The sequence below is a fragment of the Chinchilla lanigera genome, unplaced genomic scaffold (assembly GCF_000276665.1).
Source record: "Chinchilla lanigera isolate Chin_1 unplaced genomic scaffold, ChiLan1.0 scaffold00021, whole genome shotgun sequence".
Taxonomy (NCBI): Eukaryota; Metazoa; Chordata; class Mammalia; order Rodentia; family Chinchillidae; genus Chinchilla; species Chinchilla lanigera.
The window spans coordinates 26,244,814-26,268,356 of record NW_004955422.1 but is presented as its reverse complement, the minus strand read 5'-3'; the positions used below and the strand labels follow the sequence as shown (position 1 = coordinate 26,268,356).

General features: G+C 44.5%; 1 protein-coding gene across 1 annotated transcript in view; it reads right to left on the bottom strand.

Moving 5' to 3' along the window:
• Positions 1-23,543, bottom strand: part of Edem2 (ER degradation enhancer, mannosidase alpha-like 2) — a 28,816-nt gene that overhangs the window by 3,493 nt on the left and 1,780 nt on the right. Inside the window, exons 3-9 of the mRNA XM_005384804.2 lie at positions 22,627-22,666; positions 19,823-19,928; positions 14,599-14,724; positions 11,707-11,918; positions 9,013-9,154; positions 7,317-7,441; positions 1,983-2,127 (exon numbers count right to left, since the gene is read on the bottom strand). Of these exons, the coding sequence (XP_005384861.1) occupies positions 1,983-2,127; positions 7,317-7,441; positions 9,013-9,154; positions 11,707-11,918; positions 14,599-14,724; positions 19,823-19,928; positions 22,627-22,666 (896 nt within the window). The remainder of the gene's footprint in view (positions 1-1,982; positions 2,128-7,316; positions 7,442-9,012; positions 9,155-11,706; positions 11,919-14,598; positions 14,725-19,822; positions 19,929-22,626; positions 22,667-23,543) is intronic.

Genomic DNA, 23,543 nt, shown 5'->3' with positions numbered 1-23,543 from the left:
GCAAAGACACAGTGCTTGGTCCCTGTGCCCCGAGTGAGATGAGTGCATTGCGCTATTCTACCCACAACTGGAACGTGAAGGGAAGACGCAAGCCCTCTTTTAAGGTGACTATTAGCCAAGAGCGGTGGGTCCTGATGAGAATATTTCTTGGGGAAAAAAAAAAAAAAAGGAAAACGTGTTTATTGCTTTCCAGTGCCCGCAGAACTGTTACAGAGAAGAGAGCTCGGACTGTGCACCGCAGCGGGCTCGGGGGCGGGACCCACAGCTCCACATGCTTCCCTTCTTCGTCTCCACTGTCCCCCTCTTCTGCTTCCCTGTTTCCTCCTCGGGCTCAGTCAGCACTGCTCTGCCTTCTGATGTAAGACTAAAAACTCCTGCTCTTATTGCGGAGGAAGGGCCGTCGCCCCATTCTATCCTGCTTCTTCTTCCCGTGCTCCAGGGCTCTGGACCGGCGCTGACACAGCTGCTCACATTGTAAGCCGCACACCGGAGCCCATTTCCTGGCCGATGAGCACAGACAGAGAAGACGGTGCTCTGCGGGAACCATCCTTCTGCACCCGGCTGAGGCAAAGTCAAGGCCAGCCTGTCTTCTCGTCACCATGGGACCTTCTTGCATATCATGCAGCCAACTCTCTGGAGGAGGATGACAGTCCAAGGTTGCGATCTGGACATCGGGGAGGTAAAGATTTCCTGATGTCCAAACCTCGGCTTGGAGACGGGCACCGGAGCACAGCGCACTGGCTGGTCTAGCTAGAGAGCAGTCCACTGTCTCCCTGGTGCTACTGTCTGGGGAGGGAAGGGCGACTGGGCTGAGGCACTCTGGATTCCTGGCAACAGTGGCTTATCTTCCATCAGGGCCTTCCTGCCAGCATGTCCTGCAGGCCGCCACTGTAAGTGAAGAGCTCGCTGCCGCTGGGGCTCACTAACCAAAGAGTACAGGGCTGCTGTGGGAAGATTTCAACTGCAGGACCCCCCCCGGGTTCCTCTAACCTTAACACTGTGGAGCCTGTATCCTGCCTTAAGTCCCAAACTCTGATCTTCATTTTATCTACTGGTAACATTAGATCACTAGATACGACTGATGCCTTCTGGGAGTTTTCTTTCAAAAAAGTGCTAGGAGACAGCCATGGTAGTGCACGCCTGTAATCCCGGCACTTGAGGGGCTGAGGTAGGAGGGTCATGAGTTCAAGGCCAGCCTGGGCTACGTAGTGAGACCCTATCTCAAAAAAAATTTTTTTTAATAAGTTAGAAACATAAAAATGAGAATACATGAAACACTAAGAACAGCAACCCTACAGAAATGATTAATTTGCCCTTTACAACTTTTGTTTCACACCTTGTGAAGGTGGAAAAGGCAGCGGCCCTAGGAAAGTCTGTCCCACAGCTCAGAGCAGTATAGGTGGGAGGCGGCACCCTGGAGTGGGGGCAGGGCGCCAGCGTGCTGACTCAGCTTCCTGCCTCTGACCCCTCTTTCCTTCCCCGTCACAGTTTTTTGCTTTCCTACAGTGAATCAGAGGATACCAGGGCAGGGCACTGAGGGAGGGTCTCATGTGTGATTCCTCTGACTCTGAGCTGCCCATGGACAAGGAAAAGATGACAGGCTGCCTGCAGCCCCCCACGGTTCCGCCATTCTGTACCACTGAAGTGTTACCTGCCTGACCACAGCCTGTGGCAATGTGCCTGCACTTCTGAAACCCAAAGAGCTAAGCTGACATTTTCCTCCTTGTTCACTTTCCCAAGTTTGAAAATCTCACGGGATTCGGTTAAGAGACCTGGGTTCCAGCCCTAGCTCCAGCACTGCCCAGCCTGGGCCGCCAGGTCTCAGTGTTGATCCCTGGAAGGAAGGGGCTGGTCATTCCTAGAAGGAAAACCGCCCACAGCCACTGAGTCACATGAGGAAAAAGCCAGGCAAGCACTTGAAGGGATAAGAATGTGTGGAACCAGAGCCCACAAGCTGGCCGTGGGCCTGAGAGGCTGCTCACCCGGCCGGAGTGGGTAGCCCTCCCGCTTCTCCACCGTGTACCCCTGCGGGATGTTGTAGAACTCTGGGAGCCCTCCGAACTGCTTCCAGACAGTGTGGTAGTTGAGGAAGGTCTTCATGGCATTGTCAATGTCCCCAATGAGGCTCTGTGGGAGAGCAGTAGTGGTTAGACAGAAAGCCAGCACGAAAACCCATGGATACTGGGCATAGTGGTGCACGCCTATAATCCTAGCATGCAGGAGGCTGAGGCAGGAGGATCACCATGAGTTCAAGGCCAGTCTGGGCTACATATGGAGTTCAAAACCACTCTAAACTACATATCAAGATTTTGTCTCAAACCAACCAACCAACCAACCAACCAACCAACCAAAAACACACACAAAACCCAAAGACCCCACAGATAAAACCCCACATGTAGCTAGTGCACATCTACAATCCCAGCATTCTGGGACACTGAAGCAGGAGGATTGCAAGTTTGAGCCCAGTCTTGACAAGTCAGCAACTTAGCAAGTACTTGTTTCAAAATTAAAAATAAATGAATGAATGAATGAATGGCCAGGAGAAGTAGTTTAGCGCAAAGGTCTTGGTTTCAATCATCAATAACACATATGCACACACACACACACACACACACACACAAACCAATTAAAACAACAAACAAAAAAAACCCTGTAGGGCCAGGGATATAGCTCAGTGGCACAGCACCTGCCTGGCAAGTGCAAGGTCCTGAATTCGATTCCCAGTACCAAAAAAGAAAAAAAAAAACCCTACATCCAACATCAGGGAAAAGACAAAAGCAAAGTCTTTGTAGCCGCCCCTTGCAAAAAAAGCCACCCCTCAAACCCTGAATCTGCTATTTGCTCTCTATGTGTTCCTGAGCCAGAGTGAACTTCTCATTCCATCTGTAAAAGGTAAAATTCAACATTTCAACGCATACATTGTTGGGAGGAACTTAGTCTGTACATTACATCCCAGAACCTTGACAATATTAGTTACTAGCAGTTTTTTAATTCAGCCAGCTGGTTCAAAACCCTAACAGTGGCCGGGCATGGTGGTGCACGCCTGTAATCCCAGCACTCGGGAGGCTGAAGCAGGAGGATTGCTGTGAGTTCGAGGCCAGCTTGGGCTACATGGTAAGTGCAAGGCCAGCCTGAACCACATAATGAGATCTTCTCTCAAAAAGAGAGAGAGAGGTCAGCCTAGACTACATAGAGTTCGAGACCACCCTGAACTACTTAGCAAGATCCTGTCTCTAAAATAGAAGAAAAAAAAAGAAAAAAAACAACTGAGAATAATGAAAAGTTTGTGCTAAGCCTCGTTCTCACTCCACCCCTACAAAAGACAACCATTTCTCCAGACAAATGTAAACAATGAGTGCAGCGTATTACTTTCCCTATACATATCTGTACAGCGAAGCACTACACATATGTTAGGTACGCTTTCCATACCTACATAAAGTACACAGAGAGTGCCCTCCTCCTGTTTATACAGCGGCATGGCATTCTGTTGCTTAGACTACAATTTAATCAGTTTCCTATAAACAGCCATTAGACTTGGTTCCCGTCTTTTGCCATTCACTATAACAATCAGTGCTGTGAAAAACACTTCTGTACATGTTACTTCAGATACACACAAAGTACATTGGTAAGATCAACTTCCAGAATTAGGGTTGCTGGGTTAGAGCATATGTGTTATTGGTAAGTCTACTTAAAGAATCATTTACCTAAGAAGTTTTGAAAAAACTCTCCCGAGGAGTTTTGTTTTTTTTTTTAAACTGTATCACTTCAGGGCATGGTGGTGCACACCTGTAACTCCAGCACTTGGAAGGCTGAGGCAGGAGGATCCTTGCAAGTTCAAGACCAGCCTGGGCTACAAAGTGAGCTCAAGGTCAGCCTGAACTGCATAGCAAGATATTGTCACAAAAAGACAAAAACAAAAAACAAAACAAAACAAAAAAAACAACAACAAAAACCAAAATAAACAAACAAAATTGATAACAAAAAAAATAAAATTATCTAATAGTCCATTCCATTAAAATATAATCATAGCCGGGCATGGTAGTGCACGCCTATCTATAATCTCAGCACCTGGGAGGATGAGGCAGGAGGACTGCTGTGAGTTCAAGGCCAGCCTGGGCTACACTGTGAGTTCAAAGCTAGCCTGAGCTCCATAGCAAGACTCTGTCTCAAAAAAACAAAAACAAACAAAAATAAATAAAGTATAATCATTTATTTAGTCCTCCACTATTAAGCATTTAAATCATCTCTAGTGTGTTTTTTCCATGAGCTTTGCTGCTGAGAATATACGTATATAGGGTTATTTTATTTTTTGGTTTTGAGAGAGGGTCTCACTATGCAGTCAAGGCTGGCCTTGAACTCACAGTGAATTTCCTGCCTCAGCTTTTGAGTGCTGGGATCACAGGTGCACATGGGGCCAGATACATAGATAGGCTGTATCTTTTGTTTGTACACAGCTTTCGTGAGGAAGAAGCACAGAATGGAAAGGTACGGAGCCAAAGGGTGTGGTTAGTTCTTATGAGAAGGGTTTCCAAGGGGAAAGTGGTCACAAAGAGTTTTAAGGAAACAGTGCCAGAGCCTCAACTTTCCTAAAATAGTTCTTCCTGCACACAGGCTTTATGTTTGTGAAACAAAGGCAGGCAACCCTGATCCTCACAGTTGTCCTCCCTCCATTTTACCAAAGGAAGACAGAGCTACTAACAGTCTCTAAACGGAGTGTTGAATGTTGCCTTGGGGTAGAAAAACTTCCTGAGCACCAGACTAGGCTACATTTAAAATTAGTGGAAGTGTAAAAAAATAAATGACTTTTGTTAATAGGTAGCAAATTCTTTGGCAAATTAGATGATTTCGACTTCTCTGCTTTCAAAAAACTGAAAGAGGAACTGGTCAATTTGTCAAGTAACAGACCATTAAAAATAATCTTTACTCAGGAGGCTGAGGCAGGAGGATCACTGTGAGTTGAAGGCCAGCCTGGGCTACAAAGTAAATTCAAGGCCAGCCTGAACTACATAGTGAAACTCCATCTCAAAAAAGACAAAAAAAATATTTTTTTTTGATGAGACATCATTTTCTTAACCATAAAAAGGCTGAACCATAGGGTACTGCTATTTCTGCAGATCAAAAAGGTTTGAACACTAGCAATTTTATATGGTTCAATCTATAATCTAACAACTGAATGATTTCCAAGAACTGAATGATATCACTATAATCAAATTCTTTCCACTTCCATCTAGTTATTTATATGCATAAGGCTCCTCAGCACTTTTATTTAAAACAGTGAAAGCCAACATGGTGGCACATGCCTGGAATCCCAGTACTTGGGAGACTGAGGCAGAAGGATCTCCTTGAGTTCAAGGCCAGCCTTAACTGCACTGTGAGACCCTATCTCAAAAAAAATCAACCAATAAATCAGTGAAAAGACTAAAACAGATATTTAACTACTCCTATTTTAGCGGTAAGTTATTCACATGTAAATATATGAACTAATTAAAAACAAAAAACATTCCACAGATCACTAAGAAATGTATTTCCAATAAATTTGTTTTTAGGGTTTTGTTTTATTTCTTTGCGACACAGCCTTGCAACATTTCCAAGCTGGACTTGAACTCATGGTGGTCTTCCTGCCTCAGCTTCCCAAGTGCTAGAATTACAGGCATTTAGCACCATGCCAGGCTGCTTTAACAATATAAACTATTAATATCACTTTAATCAGCTATATACTAATACATGATAACTAAATAAAAAATTTAATACTCAGCTTTTGATCACAGGAAATTTTAAAACACTTTGAATTTTCACTATATAACTTTTTGTTGCGGGAGATATAGCTCAGCGGCACAAGTGCCTGCCTGGCAAGCACAAGGTCCTGAGTTTAATTCCTGGTGCCAAAAAAAAAAAAACTCAGTCTATAACTTCTTGTTAGCAAAACATAGGACAGTTTGATCAATAAAATGCTCTTAACATAAAATAAAATAATTAGGAAAAACACTGTTGAGGGAATAGAATGGAAATATGAGCTCAAGGAAAAAAAGAATGATAGACAACTATACTGTTAAATTAAAAACATCATTTTTCAAAATTCACACAAACAACAAATTTAAAGATCTTAGAAAAGACAGACCAATATTTAATATTATCAATACTATCTCTGTGTCTGTTTCTCCATTTGTAGTATAAAAGGACTGGCTAAATGTATGCAAGTGGGGACTGGGTCAAAGCAATCGCAGTTATCTATGCAATGGACAGGAGCGAGAGCTAAGATAAAACTAAAAAAACCAATCCATACATATCAATAAACAGTGACTTCCAAGACTTACTTTGCAAAGAAAAAAGCTTCCAAAGGAAATAATATGTTCCTACCTATTTAAAGAAAAGGACAACCAGGTATAGTGGCACACGCCTATAATCCCAGCACTTGGGAGGCTGACGCAGGAGGATTGCCACAAGTTTGAGGCCAGCCTGGGCTACATAGTGAGGTCAAGGCCAGAGTAAACTACAAAGCAAGACCCTGTCTCAAAACAAAAGAAAAAAAAAAGAAAGAAAAGAAAACAAGGGACATAAAAATACGCGTATTTATGCCTATGGATTTCTACAAAAATACACAGAAAACTGAGAACAGAGACCACACTGGGGCACAGGTGTGCGGGCATGAGTGCCACACTCACTGTTCACTGCCTTCATTTGTGTGGTTTTAAAATGTACTACTATCTACCACATTATTATCTTTTCTTAAAACAAAAGTGTTTAAACCCATCCACATTACAAAACGTTTTGGTGTAGGAAATACATGGCACACTGAGAGAGCAGCTTAGATGGGCTCTTGGGTCCCTTCAGCTGTGACTTTGTCAGACTGTGTAGGGAAAAAATGCTGGTGGTGGGCAGAGCAGGCTACTGCCATGGAGGAAACTTGACCGGGTGCAGTGGCACATGCCTGCCGTCCCAGCTACTCAGGACAGGAGGATCACTCGAGCCCAGGAATTCAAGTCCAGCCTGGGAACATAGCAAGAACCATCTCAAAAAAGAAAAATTACATAAATGCAGCAATCATCCTGCCTGGCCTGGAAAGATGCCATGCACGGTACCATAAGTGATACGACATTCCTCTGCAAACTGCACACTCAGTGCCTGACCCCTTAATACCCACCTTGGAAAATCGGATTTGGCAGAATCATGGATCTACCTAATTCACTCTAGGTCTTTCCTGCATCTCCAACCCCGCCCCCCAAAAGTACTAAAGTAACTTGCTTGATTTACACACCAGAATAAGCTTGCTTTGCCGTTTCATAGAAAGATGACCACCCTCTTTTCATTACTCCTACCTGAAGGCCAGGCCAATAGGCCTCCAAAGACTGGAAGACCGGCATGGACACAGTCCCCTTGTACATCTGCACCCACAGGTACCAGTCTCCGAAGCGCGTGTAATTCCGAATGGCTTTGTTATACTCTGCGTCACAGAAAATGGGGCAATGGACATGTGAGTGGTTAGCGAGACAGAAGGTGGCCCTGACCACAAAGCGTGGGCTTACGCTTTTGGAAGAGCAGATGATGATCTAGCTTCCGACAGGCCTAGGAGGCAGTACAGCAAGCACACCAGAAAGGACCACAGCTTCTGGAGTCAAATTTCCAGCCTCACACTACAGCTTTGGCTTTAATGTGTGCTAGATCTGATCTTGGGCAAATTTTCCCCTCTTAAGCCTCGCTGCTATGATCTGTTAAACTGGAAAAGCAATGTTACGGGCCCAGTGAGGTTGTTCAGTGTATCTGTTCACTCAGCAAACATTCAGAGGCTCAGTGCTCAGCAAGACAAAGTCCGGCCCACTGGAGCTGATCTTCCACTGGGAACCTGAACATACTCCTCTTCCCTATGTTATAAACCGTGAGGCCTGGGACTTTGTTTTCTTCACTGGAGCATTCCCAATGCTGCCAGGAGCGGTGGCGCACACCTATAATCCCAGCACTCAGGAAGCTGAGGCAGGAGGATGGTTGGGAGTTTGAGGCCCACCTGGGCTATATAAGTGAGACACTGTCTCAAAAAAAAAAAGATTTCCCAACACTATCAGAGTGCTTAGTAAATAAATACGCACAATAATTATTATCTGAATGAACAAAGCACAAAATACACATGCAGATAAATAAGATAGTCTCAAAAAGTGTCATAAGGATTAAGTGAAATAGTCCATGTTTAGAGCTTGGCATAGTACTTGGCACATCAATGGCACCCAATAAATATTTGCTGACTAAAATGAACAGTAGCTGTAATAATTATTACTAGGTGCTCAACAGTTTCCAAGATCGCTGTTACTGGTGTGTGAGGGCCTGTAGGGTAAATGTATTTATTCAACACGCATCCACCTATTACCTACCTCATGCAAAGGCCTGCGGAAACTATGGGAAAGACTAAGGCATGGATTCTTCACTGGACTGTACAGCTGTCATTGCTGACGATGGCCGAGTCCTGGAAGGATGCTGAAGGTCCTAAACTCTAGCAAAGAATCACGCTATTTCCTGGGTATGGCGATTTTTCAACTGGACTTTGAGGGGTAAACAGAATTGGGATACATGAAGACAGGAAAAAAGATACTCCAGACAAAGCAAACACCATGCACAACGGCCAGGAGATCAGAAATCCAGGCCAGGAACAGAGAACACTGTGGGGCTCAGGCGGCTCCTGTAAGAGGACACGAGGTGCAGTGGGCATCGAGGGGCCCTGTGAGCCCACAGTGGTGTGGAATGCACTCAGGTATTCCAGATTGAATTTGCACGCATTTAGGAGCAACTCAAAGTTTACAAATAAACCACACATCAACAGGAAGTCAGCCAGGTGTGTGCCGCATGCCTGTAATCCCAGCACTTCAGGAGGCTGAGGCAGGAAGATCATCACAAGTTCAAAGCCATCCTTGGTTCCACAGGGAGTTCAAAACCAGCCTTAACTACATAGAGAGAGCCAGTCTCAAATAAACAAAAACAAAACAACAGGAGAAGACATAAAAAGCCCCCTTACCCTGCCCATTTTACCTAGGAACATGGCCATGAGCTTCTTGTCCTGAAGCAGGATGGCTCCTTTCACCAGGTACTCAAAGTAGGAGTCAACACCGGCTCCAATACCTGCGTCTTGGGCCACCCACTTGCCAGTGAGCACATCGATGTGGTTGCCAACCTGGGAGACAGATGCAGCGTCAAGGCCAAAAAAGGGTCAGCTCCCTCCCTCTTCCCAACATCCCCTGACTGCCCAGTGAGATGCGAGCCAGGCGCCCGAGTGCTTCCTGGAGACACGCAGGCTATGGGGAAGGCAGCTCAAGAACAGCCTTCCTGCGCATCTGTACAGGGGAGATGCTTCTCCTGCACATTTATAAGGATTTAATTACACATGCTGTGCAAAAAACGAGGAAGAAAAATGACTTGGAGTGTTAATATCCTGCCTAGAGGGAGTGTGACGTGAGACGAGAACTTGCTGTTCCCACAATCTGCCTCAGATTTGAGAGCCCAGAGCTTGTGATTCCAGTGTCCACAGACATGAGATACACTTCCTGTATTTCCAGAAACTCACTCTGGAGGGATGCCCCAGAAGCTGGTAGCGTGTATGTTTCTAAAGAAAGGAACTGGATCGCTGGGGGACAGGCGCAGAAAGGGACTTAGCCAATGTCATCGAGTATTTTTTTGTTTTTTTGGTAACTTTTGACTCACACAACTATAGTCTTTTTAAAATAGATATTAAAAGACTTAAAGGAAGAGAGGTGTTTTTTGTATAGCTTGGGCAGTTCCTAGAAGCTGGAAACTTTATTTGGTATTCAGTCAAAAAGAGACAGCTGCTGGGTGTAGTGGTGCACGCCTGTAATCCCAGCACTCGAGAGGCTGAGGCAGGAGGATCTTTGGGAGTTGGAGACCAGCCTAGGCTACAAAGTGAGCTCAAGGCCAGCCTGAGCTGCACAGCGAGACCCTGTCTCAAAAAGACAGAAAAAAAAAAAAAAAAAGAGGAAGAAAAAAAAGAAATAGCTAACAATTCTGTGCTCCTGTGGGTTCCCTAGGGCAGACCCCAGCAAAGAAGATGGAAAGTAGCTGATGTGGAAGGTCAGGCTCTGGAAATATCAATGGAGGAGGAAGGAGCACGACAAGGAAGGGACAGCGGCCCAGACATGTGTGGGAGGAGCCCAGCAAGTTTCTGCAGCAGGCCCTGGAGCTGCATCCTGCTGGGAGTTCAGGGATTCAGTAGAGTGAGTCTCCTCAAGTTGGGAGGTAGGAGGGTGCTGGAGGATGGAACATGCACTCACAAACGCCTATCCCTATCAGTCCCTGGCTGGGAACTGCTCATGGCTAACACTAAGTTCCTGTTATTACGTTCCTGACATTAAGTTCCTGTCTTTCCAGCCAAATGCAATCAGAGCAGGCTCCAAGCACCAGAGAAGGCAAAGCAACCTGGGTGACGGCAGTTGGCAGACAGGCCGGTGTGCACAGAAATGTAAGGGGTCAAAAGGGTATGGGCCAGGCACCAACAAAGTCCACTACGGTTCCAGGCTGGAGAAATAAACCACAGAGTTGGACAAAGGGAATTACTACAGGTCTCTGGAGCGGCCCCTTCTAAAGGGATCTGCAGAGTCCTCACACAAGCCACACTTCTCAAGCTGACTGAGCACCACACTCTGCATCCATGTGCCTATACATGGATAGCTTTCAGACAGTTTTTAAAAGTCATAATGACGAAGAAAGGGTGTTCTGATGCATTAACATTACTGCTAAAGCAACTGAGAACCAGAAAGGTTAAGCAACTTGCCTACGGGCATACATAAGGCCAAGGCTTGAATCTAGCTCTGACTAAATCCAGTGTTATTTCCTGAATAGCCTTGGCCCAGTTACTGTTCCATCGGATTATCCTGTTTAGGAGCTGAGACCCACCTTAGGGATCATCTGAAATTTCCACATTACAGGCATTGGGCGAAATGGAAGCTCTTCGGTCAAATCAGTTTGGGAAATGCTAAGTAATGTTAAATAGATTGTGTGTATGTGTGTGTGTGTTACTGGGGACTGAGCCCAGGGCTTTCACAATGAGCTACATCCCTAGCTCTTTTTTATTTTATTTTTTTCTAGAGCCAGAGTCTCACTGAATAGCTAAAGTTGCCCAGGCTGGGCTCAAACTTCTGATTGCTCAGCCTCAGCCTCTCAGAGTCCTGGGATTACAGGTGTGTACCACTATGCCCAGCTGTGAAAAGATTTCTTTACCACTATTTCATATTTATTCCATTCATGTTCATCATAACTTTCAAAAAAAAAAAGACTATCATGTGTAAAACTCCCCTAATGTAATTAGCCAGGAATCATTTTTTCAAAGAAAAGCCGGCACTGATGTTCGAAGAAAGCGTCTGACCAGTGCAGACAGACCCTAAAAGTTGGGGCCAGGTGGGCAAATGAGCCACAGGGGCACAAAGCACAGGACTGCTCCCGAGAAGTCGGAGAAGCTCAAGGACCAAAGCTCAGCACAGCCCCTGCTCCCTGCTGGGGGATGATGGGCTCTCAGGCCCTCTTTGCTTCTGTGCCCAAACATGAAGCAGGGCTCAGCCTACTTCAGCACCCTGGGGCCACATTCTGGGCTACTCCTGGGGTTGCCCTAAATTTCCCTGGGCTCGACTGTAACCTGTTGCTCAGAGCCCTGGGCCTCATAAGCGGTGCCCAGGGTGGCAGACATGACTCACGCAGGACAGGCAGTGGCCAACCTACCAGCCCAATATCGGATCGGCTCTCCCACAGGCGCGTCAGGGCCACTCTGGCCACGTCCTCAAACACGGGGTCTCCGGTGAGGCTGCTCAAGGTGGCAAATTCCACAATGAAGGTCCCGATCCCTGCTGTGCAGGTGACAGGGGTCTCTCCTGGGTTCACGCCATGAAGCAGGTTCACGGTTCCATAGGGCATCCCAGTGGGGGTCTGAAAGGCTGACCAATTAAGAACTTATCACTCCAGATAGGAGCAGGGACACAGGGGTGGTTTGGATATGGGCCCAAAGCTTGAGACCTTAGCTGGTATGTCCCTCTCTTTCTCTTGGGTGATCCGCTAGAGGCTGAGCACAGAAGGATAAATATCACAACACAAGAGCCCTGAGCAGCCACCTAACCCTGCCGCTGTCCAACGCTGCTCTGCCTGACCCCTGGGCTCCTCCCAGCGATGAAGGCACACGGAGGGAGCTGTGCTTCCGCTCGTCACGCGTCACATAGCCCGTCTCACCTACAGTGAATCTCCTTTTACTTTTTTTTTACACTAAGCTCTCTGAGGCCAGGCAGGTAATTAGTGTGAAGCAGGCAAGGCTTAAGCTATAGAATTAGCGGGGCTTGTGGCACACAGACAAGAACATGCCCCACTACAAGCTAATCACAATACTGGGACGGAACGCAGGGCCTCCAGTATACTAATCGCTCCACCACTGAGCTACGTCCGGGCCCTTATTTAAATTTCATTTTGAGGCTGCATCTTATTAAACTGCCCAGACTGAACTTAAACTTGAGATCCTCTGGCCTCAGCCTCCCAAGTAGCTGGGATTATAGGTGTGTGCCATCACGCTCAGCCACTCATGGACTTATTTTTGGTACCGGGAATTGAACTCAGGACCTTGCGCTTACCAGGCAGGTGCCGTGCCGCTGAGCTATACTCCCAGCCACTCACAGACTTCTTAAAATATTATTCTGATCAAATGAAACAGATCAGCAGATCCTACTTAATTTCAGAGGAGCCATCTGAGATTACTGTTTCACATAAGGAGTTTAAGGGCAAAATTATTTTTAAAAGAAAGAATACAAACCATTGAACCACTGATAACGTATGACCCCTAATTTATAGCCTAGGAAAATCCTAGCTGTAAATTGATTCAGCCAAAGGTCACAAAGGAGCGTCAAACAGTACTGGGCGGGAACGCCTGCCCAGACCTCTCACCCTCGCCCAACCCCAGCCCAGTGATCTGCCCACCACACCCCACGCCTTCTGATTTAAGGCAAGAACTCAGCAACCAGCCTGAGGCAGAGACTTCCTCTCTGGGACGAAAGGTTAAACAACTGCAGAGGAGTCCGTGCGTCACCAAACTATGAACAAAGCTGTCCAAACTTCCAGCAGCTACTGAGTCCGGTAACTTTGTTATTGATAAGATACTATTCGTCAGGTATGAGGGACAAGCAAGGAAAATGTTAAGTTACAACCAAGAAGGTCTCAAAGAAATATTTTAGAAAAGGTAGGAAGTATTAAAAAGAAGAACAGCTGGGTATGGTGGTGCACCCCTGTAATCCCAGCACTCAGGAGGCTGAGGCAGGAGGATCCAGGAGAATCGCTGTTGAGTTCGAGACCAGCCTGAGCTATAAAGTGAGCTCAAGGCCAGCCTGAACTGCAGAGTGAGACCCTGGTCTTGAAAAGACAAAAAAAATTAAATAAATAAAAAGAAGGAGACTAACAAAATCCTGCTCCTTTACCTAAAGGATAAGTACACTAAAAAAAAACAAAAAACAAAAAACAAATAAGGGGCTGGGGATTTAGCTCAGCGGCAAAAGCGCCTGCCTGGCAAGCGCAAGGTTGTGAGTTCGGTTCCCGGTACCGGAGAAAAACCAAAAAAAAAAAAAAAAAAAGGATAAGTACACTGGTGCTTCCTTTATAATAACTCAATATGTACTTTTAAATAGGTATATTTCTCAATGCAAATTTTTATAAATAAAAAAAAAAAAGAGCAAAAAGGCAGCTTCCTTTAGGGATGACTCACATAGGACATGATGTTTGCTAGGAGACACTTAGGCCATGAGCCATGGACCACGAGTGAGACCTGAATCCAGCAACCCCACTGCCTCGGCTCTCCCCAAGGATGAGAAGCAAGGGCTGCGTGCAGGGGATGAACACTGGAGCCGGCCAAAGGGCTTGTGGAATGCACACTGATGTGTCTGGGCGTGAGCAGCAGCCCTCAGACCTCTACTCCACCCTGAAGGGAACACAGTGTCCAGCTGACGCTGCTGAGCCCAGTGTGGCCGCCCCACTGGACAAAAACAGTGAGGCTTGGCCTATAGCCCTGGACGGTGCTTAGCCATAAAACAAATCCCTCTCACTTCAATAGCATTTGAGGTTCACCAAACACTTTCTCTTGACCTCATCTGAGCCTCCCCAAAACTCAGCGTTGTAGGGAGGAAGGAGTTACGGTTCCCGTTGGTAGAGAGGGTAACTGAACCAGGGAGAGGGAGCACGGCTTGGTCAAGATGCTGGCTGGCAGGGCCAAGGCTAGAACTTTCGGCTTCTAATGCTCAGGCCAAGGCTCTGCCCAGGCGCCTTGCTATTTCAGCAGTATGAGGGCCTAAGAGAAAGAAAAGGGCTCGGCCAAAATAAGTACACGGACCATCCACCCCCACCAGGCTGGCCTTCAGCTTGCCCACAAACAGTAATCAGGTCAGCCCAGCCGCCCTCGGTCAGTGCCCCAACAAGCCCCTAAAATGCCCAGGACTCTCCTGATCTCTCTGATCAGTACCGAGGGGTAGGAATAGAGCACCTGGGTGACAAAACATCAGGAAATGATTCAGCATTATCACTTTTGGCCCCCACGAGGGAGGCAGGACACAGGATTTCACATCTACCCCATCTGCGTATGGATCTTACCTGGGAGAAGCTTTCGGGCTGCCTCCTCAGCCATCCTCAGGAGAGGTCCCGAACAGGGCCATCCCGCCTCCACTTCAACCCCAGCCTTCTTTGACAACAGATGAGCAGACAGGAGTCCTCCTACCACTGCAGATGGCACAAAACGCAAGTGGTCACAGTCCCAAGGACCAGTCCCCCCCTTGTGCAAATTAAGCCTAAGCACTGTTGGGGTGCCTCCTGATGAAAGGGCCTGAAGGCCCCTAGTGAAAGAGTTATCCCCATAATCCCACGTATGTGCAGCATATAAAGTCCACAAAGATTTTTTTCTTGGTGGGTCACAAAAGCAATGGCCACCGTTAGAAGTCCATACTATGTACAAAGCACTAGGTACTGCTGCCGCCCTCTCTTCAGATGAAAATATTAAGATTCAGAGAGGCAGCCAGGTAAGGGGTGCCCACCTATAATCCCAGCACTCGGGACAATTGCTGTGAGTTCAAGGCCAGCCTGGGTTACATAGTGAGTTCAAAGCCAGTCTGAACTACATAGTGAGACCCGGTCTCAAAAAATAAATAAATAAATAAAAGATTCAGAGAGGCAAAGTGACTTGCCCTGGGCCACCCAGCTAGGTGGCGGTAGGGCCAGCTCTATGTGATGCCAAAGCCCATGTTCATTCTATTTAGTTACTCTGTCTCCCCTCAGTAGTCACACCTGGGAGGACGAGAAGAGTGGTTATTACTTCCATTAATTCATCTATTTTAATCGACTGTGCAATACTTAGGACTTATAAAAACACACAAAGGTCATGTATCTGGAAATATCACTGGGCCGGGTATATAGCTCAGTGGCACAGCACCTGCGTGGCAAGCCCAAGGTCCTGAGTTCGATTCCTGGTACCAAAAAAAAAAAAAGGAAGTATCGCTAACTAGATGTCGAAAAACGGCCTTCTGACTAAAAATAACAACTGACTTTGACCTTCAATTTCTCCTTCCTCCTAGCAGAAGGGCAACAGAAAACAGGCAGGACCTGGCCAAAGGCGGTGTCTGATCAAAGGCATTAAGTAGGGGCTGGGGATTTAGCTCAGCGGCAAAAGCGCCTGCCTGGCAAGCACAAGGTCGTGAGTTCGGTTCCCGGTACCGGAGAAAAACCAAAAAAAAAAAAAAAAAAACAAAGGCATTAAGTAGAGGCCTGAAAGGATAACATACTCTGTGCAAGGATGAATTAAAAATATACCCTGCCCACCTCACCTAGTGCACAAAGGAAAAATGGATGCTTCAAGTCTGGGTGCCAAATGAAAGAGAGGGAAAAATAAATAATACATAAATACCCCAGAGAATCGGTAACTCTAATCTGTTACTCACAAAATTTTATAGTCTGAATTCACACTAACTGGAAAGTCTAGAAAACCTCAGGCATGTAGTATAAAGTTGGTTTTCGTAAGTGGTGCCTCTAGTCGTAGGGCAGAAACCATCAAAACCTGTACCCAGAAGAACCTGTGTTCAACCTAGGCCTCAAAGAATCCTACACGTAAAGCCTAGGAAGTAAAAATAATAAAGTAAAGCCTAGGAAATCAATGTACAACAAAAAAATGTAAAAATCATAAAACAAACATGGAAACAAAGCATTCTGAATAACAGCCAACAGAAACAACAGAAGAATAAGACCGACTGATAATTCAGATAGAATTATCAGACAGAACAGAAAATGAGTGTCAAATGCTTAAAGAAATAAAAAGGGGTCAGAATATATGAGTAAGTAGGAAGAAATAATACAAACTACCAAGAATATTTATAAAATGACTAAACAGTTTCTTAAAGAAATAACAAATTCAAAACAGCATGGACAAATGTAACAGTAGATAAGACATGGCAGAACAGATATTAGACTTGAAGACAGACCCAAAAAATTACCAAAAATGCAACATAAAAAGACAAACCCCGATTCCTAGCGGTCATGCAACCAAAAAGGGGCTTATGTTGTTCAAAGAGTTTATATTCAGTCATCCTGTAGGCAGTAAACCATGTACCTACACCAAAGAGCTTCAACTCAACATTTCATTGCCTTACACTTAAATATTAATGTATTTCTAAGAAACCAGGGACAGTGTTATTGGAAATTCCCCATACAAAAGAGACTGAGGCAAATAAATTATGAATCAGGAAAGTAGAATAAAAGAAGAAACAAATCATGTACACAAAAGATAACAAAAAAGCCCCTTGGAGACATGAAACAATATGGCTCTTGTAATGAGAAGAACATGGGATTAAAAGTATAAGCGCTTAAAAGATCAAAGTACTTTACTGGGAGATAAGACTAAGGAACTACCCCAAAATTATACCAGAAGACGGAGATTGAAAATTAGAAAAGAGATATAAACATAGATATAGTTTAGATATATATTTAATAGATATATTTGAGATATATATTTAAGTTTCCTGATGATAGGGTCATGGTCCATTTTGCTTATCTCATTTCTTCTCTCTTAGATTACTACTATCTGACACACAGTCAGTACTCAGAAACATTTTGTTGAGTGAGTGGTGAACTGAGTCTTCAGGACACCCAATATCTAGCAAACAGAAATCCTAGTGAGAACAGAGACAACAGGATGTAGGAAATGATTAAAGAACAAAACTAGCAAAAACACTTCACATGACTATTTTTGAGAGTTAAAGCTTCAGTTTCTTAATGAAATCACTAAGTACCCAGTGTAATTAACAGAGGGATAAAACGCCAACAGTTTTACAGTCTTAACAATAAATTTTCCAGATGGGAAAAAGCCGTTAGTGTACAATGGATAACAAATTAGAATAGCATTGAACTTAACAGCAGAACTGAAAACGAGAGGATAATGAAGTAATCTCTTCATAGTTTGGGACAAAGTTATATCCCCAAATCCTATACCCAGTCAAATTGTTACTCAAATATGAAATTAATATGTGTTCCTTTGGAAATAATAAAATTTCAAAATATAAAAAAATGCATCATGAAAAGATAAAATTTCCTTGAAAAACACAGCAGGGACCTGGAGGATGAAGCGAGAAGGTGAGAGCTGGAGCTATGGAATTTCTAAAAAAGAGGGAGGAAATGGGTAGAGGCAATATTTGTAAGAAAATACTTAGGGACTTTCTCAAACAAAGGAATGACTGCAATTCTCAAACCCAAAACCTTCAAACAAGATAATACAAAGTCTCCCATTTATTTACATCATGGTAACACTGCAGAAGATCAAAGCAATAAAGATCTTAAAAGCAGCCAGAGTTCACGTAGTGATTGTTAAAGCTGGGAAATGGCTATGTTTAGTTCACTGTACTATTTTCTCTACTTACATATAGGCTAACACTTCCATAATAAAGAGTGTTACAGAGCGGCACCCAGAGGGGAAGCAAGATTAACTACAAAGAAATAAAGTAGATTGACAGATTACCTCTTAACAACAACCACGAAACCAGAAGACAATGGAAAAATTTCTTCAACGTGCTAAGAGCAAATAATCATATGTTTATATCAGAAATGAAAGCATCATAATGACCTTCATTTACAGATGACAAATTGGGCTCAGAAGTTGGGAGAGGTAGGCATGGGGGTGTAGCTCTGTGGCAGAGCACTTGCACAGCATATATGAGTCCTGGGTTCGATTTTGATACCACAAAAAGAGAAAAAGAAAAGGAAGGTATGAGAAGCGGCAATGCACACAGCCTCAAAGTTGGCTAAACCAGGATTCTGTAACATGCTCGCCCTCCACTTTCTTCTTTGTAAATTTTTATGTACCACATATCTGGGATAAAGTTTCCGTGCCAGAACATAAGAAACAAAGGGAAAGCATAACTCTGCCTTCTATAGGTGACAGCTATAAGCTCGTGATACAGAGGGCCACTGAATAGAGCTGTGGGAGCCTCATGAGAACTACTGGAGCCTGCTAAAAATACCTATTCCAGGAGATCACAATTAAATTGAGCATAAACCCCAGGCATGTGAACATTTTAAAAGGTCCTAAGTCATTTTTATGGGCAGCAGAAAACTAATGCCCTGGGGCTAGGAATATAGCTCAGTGGCACAAGCTCCTGCCCAGCAATCTCAGGGTTCCAAGTTCGAGTCCTGGTACCCCTCACCCCAAAAGAAAACTAATGCCCTTAACATGCATTGTCCAATACAATAATTACTAACCACATGTGCTATTTAAATTTAAATGCATTAAAACTAAATGAAAAGTTCAGTTCCTTGGCTGCAACAGATACATACCAAATGCTCAAAGCTCATATGGTTGGTTAGTGGTCACCATATTGGATAATACAGATTTCCATCAAGAAAATGTTTCCATCAAGAAAACATTTCTACACCATGGGTAGTAACGCACACCTGTAATCCCAGCACTCAGGAGGCTGAGGCAGGAGGATCGTTGCAAGTTCAAGACCAGCCTGGGCTACAAGCTCAAGGCCAGCCTGAATTGCATAGTGAGACCCTATCTCAAAAAAGAAAAAGAGAAAGAAAACATTTCCATCAAGAAAATGTTCAAATGGGAAGGGGAACTAGGCAGTGGGGAGGGGAAAGGAAGGGAAAAGATTTTTAAAAAAAAAAGGAGAAAAAAATGGAAGCAAATCTGTTGCAAATAAGGAGGGGAAGAGAGGTCAACGGCGGGTAGGGCAATGGGGGAGAAAAAGACTCAAGGTATAACAGGTACGCCCGGGAGTGGTGGCACATGCCTGCAATCCCAGCATTCAGGAGGCTGAGGCAGGAGGATCATCGCAAGTTTGAGACCAGCCTGGGCTACAAAGTGAGCTCAAGGCCAGCCTGAACTATACAGAGAGACCCTGTCTCAAAAAGACCAAAAAAAAAAAAAAAAAAAAGAAAGAAAAATTCCCTATGATGCATGTGATCATTATGTATACCCAAAATGTGCCAATAAACTTAATTTAAAAAATAAAGTTTTAAAAAGCTCTAAGAAGGCAGAGATTCCATCATTTTTGTTCACAGCACCAAATCAATATTATGTATGTAATTCTGCCTATTTCTTTCCAGTACTTTCTGTCTGTTGCTTGCTTGAATATCTGAAACTAATGACAGCTCCTGAGATCGCCCTCCTCCCTGCCAGAACCCCAGGAGGGCAGAAGAGCACTGTCTGTCAGCCACAGGCTTGGGCCAAGCACCCTGGCAGGCTGAGCCCTGAAGACCCTATTTACCATCTCTGGTTTTCACAGCAGCGACTCTCCTCACCTCTCTTCTAAAGGTCCTAGAAGGCAGCTCTCACCTCGAATGTTGGTTTCAAACACAGAGGCGTTCACGTCGATATCAAAGTCCACATTGTGCTGGAGCACTTCAACCACCCTCTGGAATTCGGAGACATTCCCTAAAATCTGGAAAGAGACCTGACCATGAGGCCCAGAAGGTGCGGGATGCAGAGTCTGGGATTCTGCGCTGGTACAGCCCTCACTCATTCAATTAAAGACCTCCACTTCCTGTCTTAAATCCAGTTACAGGGACACAATGCTGAGCGCTAGGAAACTCAGTATCACTGGTGAAGTAAATTTCTCAGTATCGATCCAAGAGTCATTAGGTACCTTTTTTTTTTTTTTTTTTGATACAGGGTCTCACTGTATTGTTTCTGTTGGCCTCGAACTTGTAGCCCAAGCTGGCCTCCAACTTGTGGCAAATCCTCCTGCCTGAGCCTCCTGAGTGCTGGGATTACAAGCATATGTCACCATGCCTGGCTTATGCACCATTTAAATGGATATGATATACAGAACGTAAACTCCATAAAGGAAATCTTACACAGTGGATAACAGTTGTTTTTAAACTCCCTCTTGTCACATTTGATCTTGTGGACTAATGCCATGTCCCCAGCTGCAGCATGGGCACCTGGTTTGGACTAGCCACAGTACCATAGTCTCTGGCCAAGTGACTGGCTCAGGTGCAAACTCAGGCCAAATCAGGAGAGTCAGGTCCTGGAATTACTGGAAAGAGTGTAATTCTTTCCACACACACTTTCCTAAATAAGTGGGATCTAAGTGAAACTAACCCCACCACTTCTATTTCTTTCCATATTAAGAAAAGCTTGGCACAAGCAGCAGAGCCTTTATGTGCTTCTAAATTTCCCCAGAATGCCAAGTACAGCTCATGAAGGAATTACTTGACAAATGTTTGTTCAATGATTACACAAATCTTTCTTCACATTGTAACGGGTGACCTCAAACAGAAATATCATCATTTCCTGCCTTCTCCTTAAGAAATTCCAGTAGCTTCCCCTTGCTCTCGAGTTAAAGTTCAAAACCCTTGACAGAGTGAAGACTGTGGAACATCTGGGTCCACTTCTGTCCCTTCAGCTTTATTTCCTCCTTCCTTACTCCCCCGCCACCTGGGTGTTCCTTCTGCCCACCGCACTTGCCACACTCTCCCTGCCATAAGTCTTTTTGCTTTTGTGGGGGGTTTCTGTCTTTTTTGAGACAGGGTCTCACTATGCAGTTCAGGTTGGCCTTGAACTCATTTATGTAGCCCAGGATGGCCTCCAACTCATGGCGATCTTCCTGCCTCAGCCTCCTGAGTGCTGGGATTACAGTTGTGTACCACCACGCCTGGCCGCCACAAGGTATTTGCACTGGTTGTTCCTTCTACCTAGAACACTCTTCCTCTATGTTTTCCTATCAATTCAGACCCCAACTCAAGTGTCATGTCACAGCTTCAGGGAAGTTCTCCAATCTCTTCAGTATAGAGCAGATTCTTTCATTATGACCATTAACAGAATTAGGTTCCTATCCTTAACTTGTAAGTATACATTCTTCAATGTTATTCCATGACTTTTGTTTCCCTTGCTAATGCCATACACTCCGGGCAAGCACGGGCCGTGTCTGTTTAAACTCACTATTTTGACTCCAGAGTTCAGCACTGTGCCTGACATACAGTTGGTCCTCAATAAATATTTGGTGAATGGATAAGTACATACAAATTAACATTAAGCAAAACAAATTATAAGCTGAATTGTATTAATCATAAATAGTATGTGAACCAAAAATAACGAAATAAGGACTGCAGATGTAGTTCAGTGGCACAGTACCTGCCTGGTAAGCATAAGGTCCTGAGATTGCCAATACCAAAAAAAAAAAAAAAAAAAGCAAGCAAGCAAGCAAGAAAGAAATAGGAGGAAAGTTGTTAAATACCTTCTTGTGGTTTTTTGTTTTTTGTTTCCTTGTTTGTTTTTTGAGACAGGGTCTCACTGTATAGCCCAGGCTGGCCTCAAACTCATGGTGATCCTCCTGCCTCAGCCTCCTCAGTGCTAGGATTACAAGCATGCACCACCACGCCTGGCACTTGTGGTTTTTTAAAAAGAAGATTGTCACTGGGCATGGTGGCGCAGACCTGTAATCTCAGCACTGGTGAGACTGAGGTGGGAGGATTGCTGCAAGTTCGAGGCCAGCCTGGGCTACATAGTGAGTTCAGGGGCAGCCTGAAGTATAGAGCGAGACCCTGTCTCAAAAAACCAAAAATAAAAATAAATTTAAAAAGAAGATGGTCAAGGATTGCAGTCATATAGAATTAAGTTCAAGTACTAGCTCTACTTTGTAATAGCTTTGTATCTTATCTATGTCATTTTACCTTTCTAAACATCAGATTTCTCAGCCGTAAAGAGTAAAAGTACTTACCTCATGAGATTGTCAGAAGGATTAAACAAGGTAATACTGGTAAAGTGCTTAGAGTCCTATACATAAAATAGTAACTAGACTAGTTTCTGTTTTTATTCTCATTGCACATGGCTATCAGGATGTAAGCTGAAAACAAATACGATACCAAAATCTTTGTATCCCTCACAGAATTATACAAGGCTATCACAGGTCCCTGGACCTCACAGGTGCTCTATAAATGTTTGCTAAATAAATGAATCAGAATAAGGTGGAATATTTGGTTTCCTCCTATTTAGCTTGGTAACCAGAGACAGACAGTTCAGAATTATGAGATGAAAGACCTAATAGAGGAATTCAGTTCTACCCACAGTCAAGCTGCCAAAAGAGGAAAGATGTTGGTTACCCAATGGCGAAGAAGAGAAACAGATGAGATACTTACCAGCAAGGTGTCCAGAGCGTCAATGAGAGTCAGAGAAAAACTGTAAGACAAAAATCCCAGATGCTTAGTAAGAAAACTAAACACGAGTTCTACTGTTGTCATGAACTAGATCTCCCTACCAAACTATGCCAGGCACTGGGATGCCTCTGCCCTCCCCATTTATCATGGCAACAGAGAGACCACAGGGAAATCTCTGGAACCATCTGCCCCCTTCATGCACCTGGAGGAGTGGGCTGCCATTGCTCAACTGTAATTAAACACATCATCTATATTCTCTGCCATTCTTCTGTGCCATGGGGAGGCAGTATAAGATTGTAGCTCAAAGGCCAGGCTTTCCGCAATTCCACACATAGGAGATTGCTCCACAGAGCAGAGCTGTTCGACACTGCTCAGAACAGCATGATTCAGAACAATAAAGTTAGAAAGAACTCGCTGTCCACCAGCTGAAGAGTGATAAGCTAAACTGCGGTACAAACAGTGCAAAACTAGGCAGTTGTTTAAAAGATGCTTATCGGAGGTTGTGTGTGCTGATAAAGATATTCACATTATGTTGTTACATGAAAAAAGACAAGGTGCAGAACAGCTGACCGTATGTTTCCATCCACACTTCAAAAACAGACATAGTAACAGAAAGCAGATAAGCTGTTGTTAGGGCCAGCGGTGACAGACGGATGAACTATAAAAGGACACAAGAAAACATTTTAGAATGAAAGCAGCATTCTATAGCTTGGCTGTGACAGCGGTTACTACATACTTGAAATGGGGGTATGGTATTGTATGGAATTTATACCTTCAAAGGTTAGTTTTAAAAATACCTTCAAATGGGGGCTGGGGATTTAGCTCAGCGGCAAAGCACCTGCCTGGCAAGCGCAAGGTCGTGAGTTCGGTTCCCGGTACCGGAGAAAAACCAAAAAAAA